The following is a 13,521-nucleotide window of genomic DNA, read 5'->3' as shown; positions in this document are numbered from 1 at the left end:
ATAGTGACGTCATCCATCAATGCTATCATGAGCCTGATTGGTCGGTTAGTGATGAAGTAGAAAATAATGATAGGTACGTAACACTCCAGAGTAAACATAGGGCTAACAGTGAACCTATCAGACGTCAGGATGAGGAAATATGAAGAGTCATGGCACCTTCACCTGTACAACAGGTGTTAAAGATGGCCACGCCTCTTCATTTACCCGTGTTTATGTGGTGGTGGATGAGGTGAGGCTGAAATCGCTCTGTCTGCTAAAGGGGGGCTGGCAGGAAGTCTAGGACCCTCTGGTGTGATTAAGTCCTCTATCAGCCCTGATTATTGACAGGAAGTTGATCTGGAGTTTAAACCCTACTGTGTCAGAAAGTGTTGGAGTGTGTTTGAGCCTGTTCTTGCAGATAAATCTGTTAGCTATAGATCAGACGCTGCAGACAGATTTAGGGACTGTGGACAGCCCGCCGCATGTTTTAGTCATGTGGAGGTCACAGGGCCGTCAGGAGGCTCTAATGAAGCTCGTTAGAGGACGCAAATAGACGAAGAAGAAAAGAGCAAACCAAAACCAGTCAGGCGCTCGACTACAACGAGAACAGGACGGCCTCGGGCCCTGACAGCTGTTTATTTAAAATATAAAGGCTTTAAAAACCAGTCAACAGTCTGAAATACAGGTGTTTACAGGCAAATGGGAATAAAATTAGAAAGTAAATCTTCTCAGTTTGAGTCTGACAGCAGACTGACATGAGCAACAGAGGCTGAGGACTTAAAAGAAGACTCCACACTGTGGTAATGTCAGTATTGAAGAAATACAGGGAGAAGTGAAGAGACGCCTGTTTGAGTTTTTTTTTTTACAAACATATGTGAGCTTTTCAGAGCCTGCTACAAAAGTAGGAATGATTACTGGGAAAAAACAAAACTAAACTAAAACAAAACATGAAAAATTAAAAACTAAACTAGGAAACATCAGGAAAGAATGATAAAAACTAAAACAAAACATGAAGAATTAAAAACTAAACTAGGAAACATCAGGAAAGAATGATAAAAACTAAAACAAAACATGAAGAATTAAAAACTAAACTAGGAAACATCAGGAAACAATGATAAAAACTAAAACAAAACATGAAGAATTAAAAACTAAACTAGGAAACATCAGGAAACAATGATAAAAACTAAAACAAAACATGAAGAATTAAAAACTAAACTAGGAAACATCAGGAAAGAATGATAAAAACTAAAACAAAACATGAAGAATTAAAAACTAAACTAGGAAACATCAGGAAACAATGATAAAAACTAAAACAAAACATGAAGAATTAAAAACTAAACTAGGAAACATCAGGAAAGAATGATAAAAACTAAAACAAAACATGAAGAATTAAAAACTAAACTAGGAAACATCAGGAAACAATGATAAAAACTAAAACAAAACATGAAGAATTAAAAACTAAACTAGGAAACATCAGGAAACAATGATAAAAACTAAAACATCCCAAACCTGTGTAACTTTAGACTGACACTTTTGCTACTAAATGACCATGCTACCATTCTACCATGCTTTTGCTACCATGCTATTATGCTACCATGCTACTGTGCTACCATGCTATGATGCTACTATGCTAAAATGCTACCATGCTATTATGCTACAATGCTACCATGCTATGATGCTACTATGCTTAAATGCTATATTACAGTGCTACTATGCTAAAATGCTACCATGCTACTGTGCTACCATGCTATGATGCTACTATGCTAAAATGCTACCATGCTATTATGCTACAATGCTACCATGCTATGATGCTACTATGCTTAAATGCTATATTACAGTGCTACTATGCTAAAATGCTACCATGCTATGATGCTACCATGCTATTATACTGCAATGCTACCATGCTATGATGCCACTATGCTACAATGCTATGATGCTATGCTACGCTACAATGCTATGATGCTACCATGCTACAATGCTGCCATGCTATGATGCTGCTGTGCTACAATGCTACCGTGCTATGATGCTACTGTGCTACAATGCTACCATGCTATGATGCAACAAGGCTACCATGCTATGATGCTATGCTGTGCTATGATGCTAACATGCTACAATGCTATCATGCCATGATGCTATGCTGTGCTACAATGCTATGATGCTACCATGCTACCATGCTATGATGCCGCTATGCTGCAATGCTACCATGCTATGATGCTACCATGCTAGTGCCACCATCTCTGTGTTTGTGGTTACTGTCTGGATGTGATGCATTATGGGATATGTTGTCTCTGTGCTCCTCCTGCAGCCGCGAGCGGTGAACGTGGATCTGCAGACGGACGCCACGCTGCAGGTCGACATCTCCGACGCTTTGAGTGAGAGAGACAAGGTCAAGTTCACCGTCCACACCAAGGTGAGATCTGGTCTGGGTTTTAGAGTGGTGGTTTTATTTAACCAGGTTAGTCCCACTGAGATCTGGTCTGGGTTTTAGAGTGGGGGTTTTATTTAACAGGTTAGTCCCACTGAGATCTGGTCTGGGTTTTAGAGTGGGGGAGACCTGGTGAGGGGCAGCAGTTAGACAGCCATGGGTGTAAAGGACCTTATTAGATCTGTATGAGGGTTCCTATAAGAACCTGGTTCTGCCTGTGAGAGATGCGGCTCATGGTTTGTGGTGGATCCTGGTTCTAGACTTGTTTGGAGCCACTTCACTCAGAGGCGTGGGCTCTTATTCAGGTGTTTCTACTTCCTGTGAAATGGTGACTTTCCTGTGATTCTGCTGTCTTGTTCAGAGCACGCTCCCTAACTTCAAGCAGAACGAGTTCTCGGTGGTTCGACAGCATGAAGAGTTCATCTGGCTGCACGACTCCTTCGTGGAGAACGAAGACTACGCCGGATACATCGTAAGAACAACACTCTAGGGCTGTCCTGATGCCGCAATACTAACCTTTAGTTTAGATAGAATACATGACAGAGACGTGGAGTTATGTTCATATCTGACATGCTAACATCAGCAGAGTTTACAGACAGACGTGTAGACATGTTCATGTAGATCCTGATGTCTGACTGATGAAGCAGTCCTAATATTCTTGAGTAACCACAGACAGAGCTGCAGGTAAACTACAGTGTCCAAACTACAGGTAAGATTTGGTTTTTGTTGCTGACTGTCGTCTTCGTTGGCGTGCTGTAGATCCCTCCAGCCCCTCCCAGACCAGACTTTGACGCCTCCAGAGAGAAGCTGCAGAAGCTGGGGGAGGGAGAAGGATCCATGACGAAGGAGGAGTTCACCAAGATGAAGCAGGAGCTGGAGGCGTGAGTCCCTCACAGACATGTTCAGCTCACCTGAGCCCCGCCCTTCAGGTTGTTGTTTGTCACTCTGACCTCTGTGTGCTTCCTCTCAGAGAGTACCTCGCCATCTTCAAGAAGACTGTCGCCATGCACGAGGTCTTCCTGTGCCGCGTCGCTGCTCATCCCGTCCTCAGGAAAGACCTCAACTTCCATGTCTTCCTGGAGTACAACCAGGATGTGAGTCATACCTGGACTCACCTCACACACCTGGACTCACCTCACACACCTGGACTCACCTGACACACCTGGACTCACCTGACACACCTGGACTCACCTCACACACCTGGACTCACCTGACACACCTGGACTCACCTGACACACCTGGACTCACCTGACACACCTGGACTCACCTCACACACCTGGACTCACCTGACACACCTGGGCTCACCTCACACACCTGGACTCACCTCACACACCTGGACTCACCTCACACACCTGGACTCACCTCACACACCTGGACTCACCTGACACACCTGGGCTCACCTCACACACCTGGACTCACCTCACACACCTGGATTCACCTGACACACCTGGACTCACCTCACACACCTGGACTCACCTCACACACCTGGACTCACCTCACACACCTGGACTCACCTGAGACACCTGGACTCACCTGAGACACCTGGACTCACCTCACACACCTGGACTCACCTCACACACCTGGACTCACCTCACACACCTGGACTCACCTCACACACCTGGATTCACCTGAGACACCTGGACTCACCTCACACACCTGGACTCACCTCACACACCTGGACTCACCTCACACACCTGGACTCACCTGACACACCTGGACTCACCTCACACACCTGGACTCACCTCACACACCTGGACTCACCTCACACACCTGGACTCACCTGAGACACCTGGACTCACCTGAGACACCTGGACTCACCTCACACACCTGGACTCACCTCACACACCTGGACTCACCTCACACACCTGGACTCACCTCACACACCTGGACTCACCTCACACACCTGGATTCACCTGAGACACCTGGACTCACCTCACACACCTGGACTCACCTGAGACACCTGGACTCACCTGACACACCTGGACTCACCTCACACACCTGGACTCACCTCACACACCTGGACTCTCCTGACACACCTGGACCTGGAGTTGTATACTGTCACCATGCTGCTGTTCCCATAGTTACTGTTGTTGTTTGGTGACCTTTGATCTCTCTCCTGTCTCAGCTGAGCGTACGAGGGAAGAACAAGAAGGAAAAGTTGGAGGATTTCTTTAAGAACGTGGTGAAGTCAGCTGACGGCGTGCTGGTGGCCGGGGTTAAGGTGAGTCACCCCAGTGTAGAGTCGATTTCTTCTTCTGTGGTGTCTGTGATGTTAATACTTCCTGTTTGTGCCCGTCAGGACGTCGACGACTTTTTTGAACACGAGAAAACGTTCCTGTTAGAATATCACAACAGAGTCAAAGACGCCTCGGCCAAGTCTGACAGAATGATCCGCTCGCACAAAAGTGAGTCTCAGCAGATCTTAGAGACAGCAGACGCTGCACAGGTGCATTATGGGTAACGTTATGATGTGTTTGTATGCTCAGACGCAGCAGACGACATCAACAGAATCGCCTCGTCTCTCTACACGTTAGGTACACAGGACTCCACGGACCTCTGCAAGTACGAACGCTGTCTCTGCGTTGAACAGCTGATTGACCCTGACATCACTTCCTGCTCCTGATCTACTTCCTGTTTCTTCTGTTGCAGGTTCTTCCTGAAAGTCTCGGAGCTGTTTGAGAAAACCAGGGTAAGGCCATAGAAAACATCAGAGCATCCCGCCACTAAAGCCGGACTTTATTAGAGGGGTTTCACTTCAGGGACTCAGGTCTGGATCCAGGTACACCTGACCCTGAAGTCTGGTCCCACTGGATCAGTTTGGACTCTGTAGCTGGTTCAGAAGGCTCCAGGATTCTCAGGGATCAGACTAAGGTCAGCTCTAAAGGTCTCTGTCCCTTTAAGACCTGCTGTACTTGTGCAGGTCCGGGTCCAGGTCCTCCTCTGAGCCGTAGGTGTGACCGTTCTTCACTGACAGGGAGCACGGCGCCATCTAGAGTACGGGGGTGATGTTGACCCCCTTCATGGAGCTCTGACTGCAGCTGGACTTCACCGGGCCCCTGAATCCTCTGACTGTCTGTCTCTTTGTGTTTTTGTAGAAAATTGAAGCTCGAGTCGCAGCAGACGAAGACCTGAAGCTGGCCGACCTGCTCAAGTATTACCTGAGAGAGTCACAGGCTGCCAAGGTCCGTTTAAAGCACTGGTTTCACTGGTTTTACTGGTTTTACTGGTTTTAGATGTTTTAAGTCCTAAGGAACACCATATCCACAGAAACCAGCCTCCTCCAGACTGGCTCCATACTTTAAGCTGTTGTAGTAGGAACATGTAGTCCAGACCTCCTTCAGGGAAACCAGTGAGTCCGCCCCCCCATTAGAGGAGCCCTGGTCTAAAGAGAGGTGGTGGATCAGGGTTTATTATCGTTAATGTTGAACCATTGAATAAAATCAGGAGGATTTAAATCTGCCTGTGGATCAGGGTCCCTGTACAGAGGCTGTAGTCCTGAGTGCTCTGGTCATAGGATCAAATCCAGGTCCCGGTCCTGTGTGGTCTGTGTCTGTCTGTCCCAGTATTTCCTTCAAAATGAAGTTCAAATAGTCTGTGTACATCAGACCTGCTCTCTGATTGGTCAGTTTATGATCTAAAGACTGACACCCAAAACCCTGTGACCCGTACCAGGACCTCCTGTACCGGAGGAGCCGAGCTCTGGTGGACTACGAGAACGCCAACAAAGCTCTGGACAAAGCCCGGGCCAAGAACAGGGACGTCCTGCAGGCCGAGACCAGCCAGCAACTCTGCTGCCACAAGTTTGAGAAGATCTCTGAGTCTGCCAAGCAAGGTTAGCCCAGTCCCAGAGCCCTCCTCAGTCCCCACAGTCCTCCCAGAGCCCTCCTCAGTCCCCAAAGTCCCCCCAGAGCCCTCCTCAGTCCCCTCAGTCCCCCCAGAGTCCTCCTCAGTCCCCTCAGTCCCCCCAGAGCCCTCCTCAGTCCCCACAGTCCTCCCAGAGCCCTCCTCAGTCCCCCCAGTCCCCCAGAGTCCTCCTCAGTCCCCCCACTCCCCCCAGAGTCCTGCTTAGTCCCCCCAGAGCCCTCCTCAGTCCCCTCAGTCCCCCCAGAGTCCTCCTCAGTCCCCCCAGTCCCCCCAGAGTCCTCCTCAGTCCCCCCAGAGCCCTCCTCAGTCCCCCCAGTCCCCCCAGAGCTCTCCTCAGTCCCCTCAGTCCCCCCAGAGTCCTCCTCAGTTCCCTCAGTCCCCCTAGAGTCCTCTTCAGTCCCCCAGTCCCCCAGAGTCCTCCTCAGTCCCCCAGTCCCCCAGAGTCCTCCTCAGTCCCCCAGTCTCCCCAGAGTCCTCCTCAGTCCCCCAGAGCCCTCCTCAGTCCCCACAGTCCTCCCAGAGTCCTCCTCAGTCCCCAAGTCCCCAGAGTCGACCTCAGTCCCCCACTCCCCCAGAGTCCTGCTTAGTCCCCCCAGAGCCCTCCTCAGTCCTCCTCAGTCCCCCCCCTCCACCCAGACTCCACCTCAGTCCTCCTCAGTCCCGCCAGAGTCCTGCATAGTCCCCCCAGAGCCCTCCTCAGTCCCCCCAGTCCCCCCAGAGTCCTCCTCAGTCCCCCCATAGTCCTCCTCAGTCCCCACATTCCCCCCAGAGTCCTCCTCAGTCCCCTCAGTCCCCCCAGAGTCCTCCTCAGTCCCCTCAGTCCCCCCATAGTCCTCCTCAGTCCCCACATTCCCCCCAGAGTCCTCCTCAGTCCCCCAGAGTCCTCCAGTCCCCAGTCCCCCAGAGTCCTCCTCAGTCCCCCCATAGTCCTCCTCAGTCCCCTCAGTCCCCCCAGACTCCTCCTCAGTCCCCTAAGTCCCCCGAGAGTCCTCCTCAGTCCCCTCAGTCCCCCCAGAGTCCTCCTCAGTCCCCCCATAGTCCTCCTCAGTCCCCACAGTCCCCCCCGATTCCTCCTCAGTCCCCCCAGAGTCCTCCTCAGTCCTCCTCAGTCCCCCCAGAGTCCTGCTCAGTCCCCCCAGAGTCCTCCTCAGTCCCCCCATAGTCCTCCTCAGTCCCCACATTCCCCCCAGAGTCCTCCTCAGTCCCCTCAGTCCCCCCAGAGTCCTCCTCAGTCCCCTCAGTCCCCCCAGAGTCCTCCTCAGTCCCCTGGAGTCCCCTCAGTACCTGAGTCAGACTGCTTTACCCTTTGACCCTGAGACAGGTAAGTCTCACCTGTGCTAACATGTCTGTGTTCCTGTTCAGAGCTCATCGACTTTAAGACGAGGCGAGTGGCGGCGTTCAGGAAGAACCTGGTGGAGCTGGCTGAGCTGGAGCTCAAACACGCCAAGGTAACCACTTGCTGCATGACACCATGAAACCTGTCAGTGACAGGGTGGGGGTACGGGTACTTCTGCACCCTGATAAACATGAGCTCAGTGACCAGAGGAACACTGACCTTTACCTGTGTACCTGCCTCTGACTCCGCCCCTCTCCTTTTAGGGTAACCTCCAGCTGCTCCAGTCCTGTCTGGGTGTCCTGAAAGGAAACACTTAACTGTGTGACTCCGCCTACATCCAACCAGAAACGCCCCTTCGCTAGAGCCCTGCCCATGTAACTGGACACACACATCATGGGGCGGAGCGAGGCGGATGGACGATCAACACTAAGAACTGTGGACCAGAGAGAGAGAGTTAAAAATAGAAACAGGGAGTCTTCATCTGTAACCAGACACCGTCCTCTTCATCTTTAACCCCCCCCCTCCTCCTCTAGTACCTGTACAGGTTATCAGACCACTAGCAGCACCTGGACTGGGTCTACAGGTTCACCTGAGAGACCCAAGAGATCCTGATCCTCAAACGATAGAAAGAATGAAAATAACCCTCCTCCTTCAAACGTCCACTAGGGGGTGCTGATACATCAGAAACCAGAGCTGGTCTTCAGCGAGCATGTTCAGAAACCTGATGAGTCCTAGACCGCCGGCCCTGAGAGGTTTATTCAGTGATCAGGATCTCCTCCATCCTCATCAGAGATGTTTGGACACCATGGAGAAGCTGCAGAGGAAACCCTCGCTCCTCTGCAGCTTCTCCTTCCTGTCAGTTTCCTGCTATTGGCCAATCATGAAGGACGCCACGTCCACACAGCAAGAGGCCGCTGGACTGGGCGGCTCCAGAGGTGGGACGGTTGGTCCCGCTGATGTAGACCTGACCGTGTATGCTGGGCTGTAGAAAACCAATCAGTGACTAATCAATGACATCACTGATCCGTTAGGGCTGCAGGTCATGTGACTGGAGGTCGACGTTGACAAGCTTTAAGATTAAATAAAGCTTTTTTTTTTTTTTTTTTTTTTTTTTTTAATCTGAGATAGGAGACGCCAGATCCACCAGAGAACGGTTCAGAGTTTTGGTTAAACCAGCGTTTTCACATCCGTGGATCATTTCTAGAACAGTTCAGTTTTAGTGATCAATAACGTCGACAAGGACCAGAACCAAACTAAAACCAGTTTCAGAGACGCAAGAATCCTCTCACAGTCAGGACAAAGGTCTGAAAGACGGAGCCGTGGGTAGAGTCTGATATCAGAGAGAGAGAGAGAGAGAGCCCTGTGGGCCCCCCAATACTGAGGGCCCCCGGGCCCCCCAATACTGAGGGCCCCCAGGCCCCCTAACACTGAGGGCCCCCAGGCCCCCTAACACTGAGGGTCTGTGGGCTCCCTAACACTGAGGGCCCCCAGGCCCCCTCAGCTGCAGCGTTTGATCTGTAAACAGTAGTCCGGGTCCAGGACTTGTGTAGTAGTCTGGGTCCAGGACTTGTGTGGTTGCCGTGCTATCAGACAGGTGTGCTTGTTTTTTCTAGATTCAGGGTCAGGGTTTAAATCTGGAGTCCAGGATGTGAGTCTAGTATGCGTAGCCCCAGTCCAGGTCCAGGTACGTTAATCTGGGGTCATGGCGTGCAGCTCACCCTGATACATTCAGGACTTTAGCAGACGTTAGGAACCGTTCTCCAGTCTCTAAAGTCACTGATGACCAGGTCTAGTTCCAGTCCGGTCCAGGTGCTGAGGTCTGCCCTCCTCCTCCCCTCCCCTCTCCTCTGTCGTCTTATTTTGGCGGGTGTTTTCTTGTGTGGCTGACTTCCTGTGCTGCTGTGTGGAGGAGCTCTCTGGTTCCTGTTCTTATGAAAGTGTCACTAAATAAAGCCTTGTATATGTTTGTTTTAGTTCACTAACGAGCGCTAATCATCCTCCTGGTCGTCACTAACTCTAGCCTGTCTTCATCTCTTCTGTCATTCCAGCTGGCAGTGGAGCGTCGCTCTGTTTGCCTTAACGTCCATCACTCGCTCTCTTTGATTTCCTGTAAAAATTAGACGGTTTTTTGTTCCCCTTCTTTTTTAAAGTGCACTGTATACGAATGTTTTTTCACTCTTATGTGACCAAAGCTTCCATTTCTGATTCAACAAAATAAAAAGAGCCGATTCTGAAATCACAACATTTTAGTGGTATAAACTTCAGCAGGTCTGTGATCCACCCTGGTCATCCTGAGACTGAATAAAACTCTACGGACACTTTCTTAAACCCCGCTGCTGTGTCACGCTTTACTGGGAGGACTGGGAGGGAGACGGGCAGGGGGGTCTATACTGGTGTAACATGAAGGTCAGTGGAGGACCAGAGTCCTGGAGAATCAAGACCAGAGTATTGGAGAGTCAGGACCAGAGTACTGGAGAGTCAGGACCAGAGTACTGGAGAGTCAGGACCAGAGTCCAGGAGAGTCAGGACCAGAGTCCAGGAGAGTCAGGACCAGAGTCCTGGAGAGTCAGGACCAGAGTACTGGAGAGTCAGGACCAGAGTACTGGAGAGTCAGGACCAGAGTTCTGGGAAGTCAGGACCGGAGTCCTGGTGATTCAGGACCAGAGTCCTGGAGAGTCAGGACCAGAGTCCTGGAGAGTCAGGACCAGAGTACTGGAGAGTCAGGACCAGAGTTCTGGGAAGTCAGGACCAGAGTCCTGGTGAGTCAGGACCAGAGTCCTGGAGAGTCAGGACCTGAGTCCTGGAGAGTCAGGACCAGAGTCCTGGAGAGTCAGGACCAGAGTCCAGGAGAGTCAGGACCAGAGTCCTGGAGAGTCAGGACCAGAGTCCTGGTGAGTCAGGACCAGAGTCCTGGAGAGTCAGGACCAGAGTACTGGAGAGTCAGGACCAGAGTCCTGGAGAGTCAGGACCAGAGTCCAGGAGAGTCAGGACCAGAGTCCTGGAGAGTCAGGACCAGAGTCCTGGTGAGTCAGGACCAGAGTCCTGGAGAGTCAGGACCAGAGTCCTGGAGAGTCAGGACCAGAGTACTGGAGAGTCAGGACCAGAGTCCAGGAGAGTCAGGACCAGAGTCCTGGAGAGTCAGGACCAGAGTACTGGAGAGTCAGGACCAGAGTCCTGGAGAGTCAGGACCAGAGTCCAGGAGAGTCAGGACCAGAGTACTGGAGAGTCAGGACCAGAGTACTGGAGAGTCAGGACCAGAGTCCAGGAGAGTCAGGACCAGAGTCCAGGAGAGTCAGGACCAGAGTACTGGTGAGTCAGGACCAGAGTCCTGGAGAGTCAGGACCAGAGTACTGGAGAGTCAGGACCAGAGTCCTGGAGAGTCAGGACCAGAGTCCTGGAGAGTCAGGACCAGAGTACTGGAGAGTCAGGACCAGAGTACTGGAGAGTCAGGACCAGAGTTCTGGGAAGTCAGGACCAGAGTCCTGGTGAGTCAGGACCAGAGTTCTGGGAAGTCAGGACCAGAGTCCTGGTGAGTCAGGACCAGAGTCCTGGAGAGTCAGGACCAGAGTTCTGAAGAGTCAGGACCAGAGTACTGGAGAGTCAGGACCAGAGTCCTGGAGAGTCAGGACCAGAGTACTGGAGAGTCAGGACCAGAGTTCTGGGAAGTCAGGACCAGAGTCCTGGTGAGTCAGGACCAGAGTCCTGGAGAGTCAGGACCAGAGTCCTGAAGAGTCAGGACCAGAGTACTGAAGAGTCAGGACCAGAGTACTGGAGAGTCAGGACCAGAGTCCTGGAGAGTCAGGACCAGAGTACTGAAGAGTCAGGACCAGAGTACTGGAGAGTCAGGACCAGAGTACTGGAGAGTCAGGACCAGAGTACTGGAGAGTCAGGACCAGAGTACTGGAGAGTCAGGACCAGAGTACTGGAGAGTCAGGACCAGAGTACTGGAGAGTCAGGACCAGAGTCCAGGAGAGTCAGGACCGGAGTCCTGGAGAGTCAGGACCAGAGTACTGGAAAGTCAGGACCAGAGTTCTGGGAAGTCAGGACCAGAGTCCTGGAGAGTCAGGACCAGAGTCCTGAAGAGTCAGGACCAGAGTACTGAAGAGTCAGGACCAGAGTACTGGAGAGTCAGGACCAGAGTCCTGGAGAGTCAGGACCAGAGTACTGAAGAGTCAGGACCAGAGTCCTGGAGAGTCAGGACCAGAGTACTGGAGAGTCAGGACCAGAGTACTGGAGAGTCAGGACCAGAGTCCTGGAGAGTCAGGACCAGAGTACTGAAGAGTCAGGACCAGAGTACTGGAGAGTCAGGACCAGAGTACTGGAGAGTCAGGACCAGAGTACTGGAGAGTCAGGACCAGAGTCCAGGAGAGTCAGGACCAGAGTCCTGGAGAGTCAGGACCAGAGTACTGGAGAGTCAGGACCAGAGTCCAGGAGAGTCAGGACCGGAGTCCTGGAGAGTCAGGACCAGAGTACTGGAAAGTCAGGACCAGAGTTCTGGGAAGTCAGGACCAGAGTCCTGGAGAGTCAGGACCAGAGTCCTGAAGAGTCAGGACCAGAGTACTGAAGAGTCAGGACCAGAGTACTGGAGAGTCAGGACCAGAGTCCTGGAGAGTCAGGACCAGAGTACTGAAGAGTCAGGACCAGAGTCCTGGAGAGTCAGGACCAGAGTACTGGAGAGTCAGGACCAGAGTACTGGAGAGTCAGGACCAGAGTCCTGGAGAGTCAGGACCAGAGTACTGAAGAGTCAGGACCAGAGTACTGGAGAGTCAGGACCAGAGTACTGGAGAGTCAGGACCAGAGTCCAGGAGAGTCAGGACCAGAGTCCTGGAGAGTCAGGACCAGAGTACTGGAGAGTCAGGTTTTCAGTAGACCAGAACTCTAAACCCTGGTTGTAAAGGGGTCTTAGTTAAACTGCAGCTGTCCTCCACAGAAGCAGGCAGGGGTACAGAGCAGGAAGGAGGACTGTCTGATTCTTCTGTCTCTAGAGGAGATCCTCTGAAGCTTTTACTTTGAAGGAAACAGGAAGTGACAGCTCAGTGGACAGTCAGACACATCCTTTACCTTTCTAGTCCTCACTTCTTCTCTTTTCAATCCTTGTCAGTACCCGATCCGAAAACCAGATTTGTACTGCCCATGTGCAAACATGCTCCTCCATAAATGAATCTAACCCTAACCAGTGGAATTCCCCAGGAAGCTAATCTATTAAAATCCAAACCCACCCCACTGAGCCACCCCTAAATCTGACCAGTGGAATCTGAGTGCTGATCCGAGCCTAGCTTCGAGAGGCTGCAGAGTGGATGTAGACGCGTTTGCACATGTGCAGTACAAATCAGGTTTCCAGGACGGATCGGGTACCGGCAATCCCGAACAAATTCCTTTTTCTGTGGCCCACTCCATGTTATGATCTCTGATCTACCTTTCAAAATAAAAGCAGGTCTGTTTCCAAACAGGAAGTCAGAGTCTGTTTAAGGCAGGAAAAAAACAGTTTTGAATGCAAACTTTTAGAATAGGATGGACAAGGGTGCGATTAACAGTGATTAATTTTAGAAATCCTGAGATTATTCAGCTTTAAAAGTGAAACCTCTGACAGCTGATTTAACACCTTAAATGATAAAGCCCCTGCTTCTGTCCTGATGAACAATATAAATGAGTCAGTGCTTTTCAAAACCTTTGACTTTATCAGACAGAGGAGGAATCAGTCGAGAACTGCTCCATGACCCTTGTCTGGGTCCCAACCCACCTGTTGAGAACCACTGCTTTGAGGTATATTAACCTCCTAAGACCCTGCGTCCACATATGAGGACATTACATTTTGGCTTTCCTACATTTTAGCGCTTGTTTTTGGTGTTAGAACTGATGTAATAATTGTCCAAAATGTTCTTTCAAGTTTGAACTGCTGGGATAATCTGCTGTTTGG

The 13,521-nt window shown here is 50.9% G+C and overlaps 1 protein-coding gene across 1 annotated transcript; it reads left to right on the top strand.

Moving 5' to 3' along the window:
• Positions 1–2,239: 2,239 nt before the first annotated feature.
• On the top strand, positions 2,240–9,932 carry snx6 (sorting nexin 6). Its single transcript, XM_041812947.1, has 12 exons — positions 2,240–2,389; positions 2,766–2,876; positions 3,164–3,285; positions 3,375–3,498; positions 4,530–4,625; positions 4,704–4,809; positions 4,891–4,966; positions 5,054–5,093; positions 5,500–5,586; positions 6,077–6,236; positions 7,631–7,716; positions 7,868–9,932. Exons 1-12 carry the CDS (start codon positions 2,252–2,254, stop codon positions 7,919–7,921), a joined length of 1,200 nt encoding a protein of 399 aa, XP_041668881.1. The 5' UTR covers positions 2,240–2,251; the 3' UTR covers positions 7,922–9,932.
• Positions 9,933–13,521: the final 3,589 nt, after the last annotated feature.

This window comes from Cheilinus undulatus, linkage group 18 (genome assembly GCF_018320785.1).
Source record: "Cheilinus undulatus linkage group 18, ASM1832078v1, whole genome shotgun sequence".
NCBI classification, from domain to species: Eukaryota; Metazoa; Chordata; class Actinopteri; order Labriformes; family Labridae; genus Cheilinus; species Cheilinus undulatus.
The sequence above is the reverse complement of the archived record's forward strand: the minus strand, read 5'-3'. Positions and strand labels throughout refer to the sequence as shown.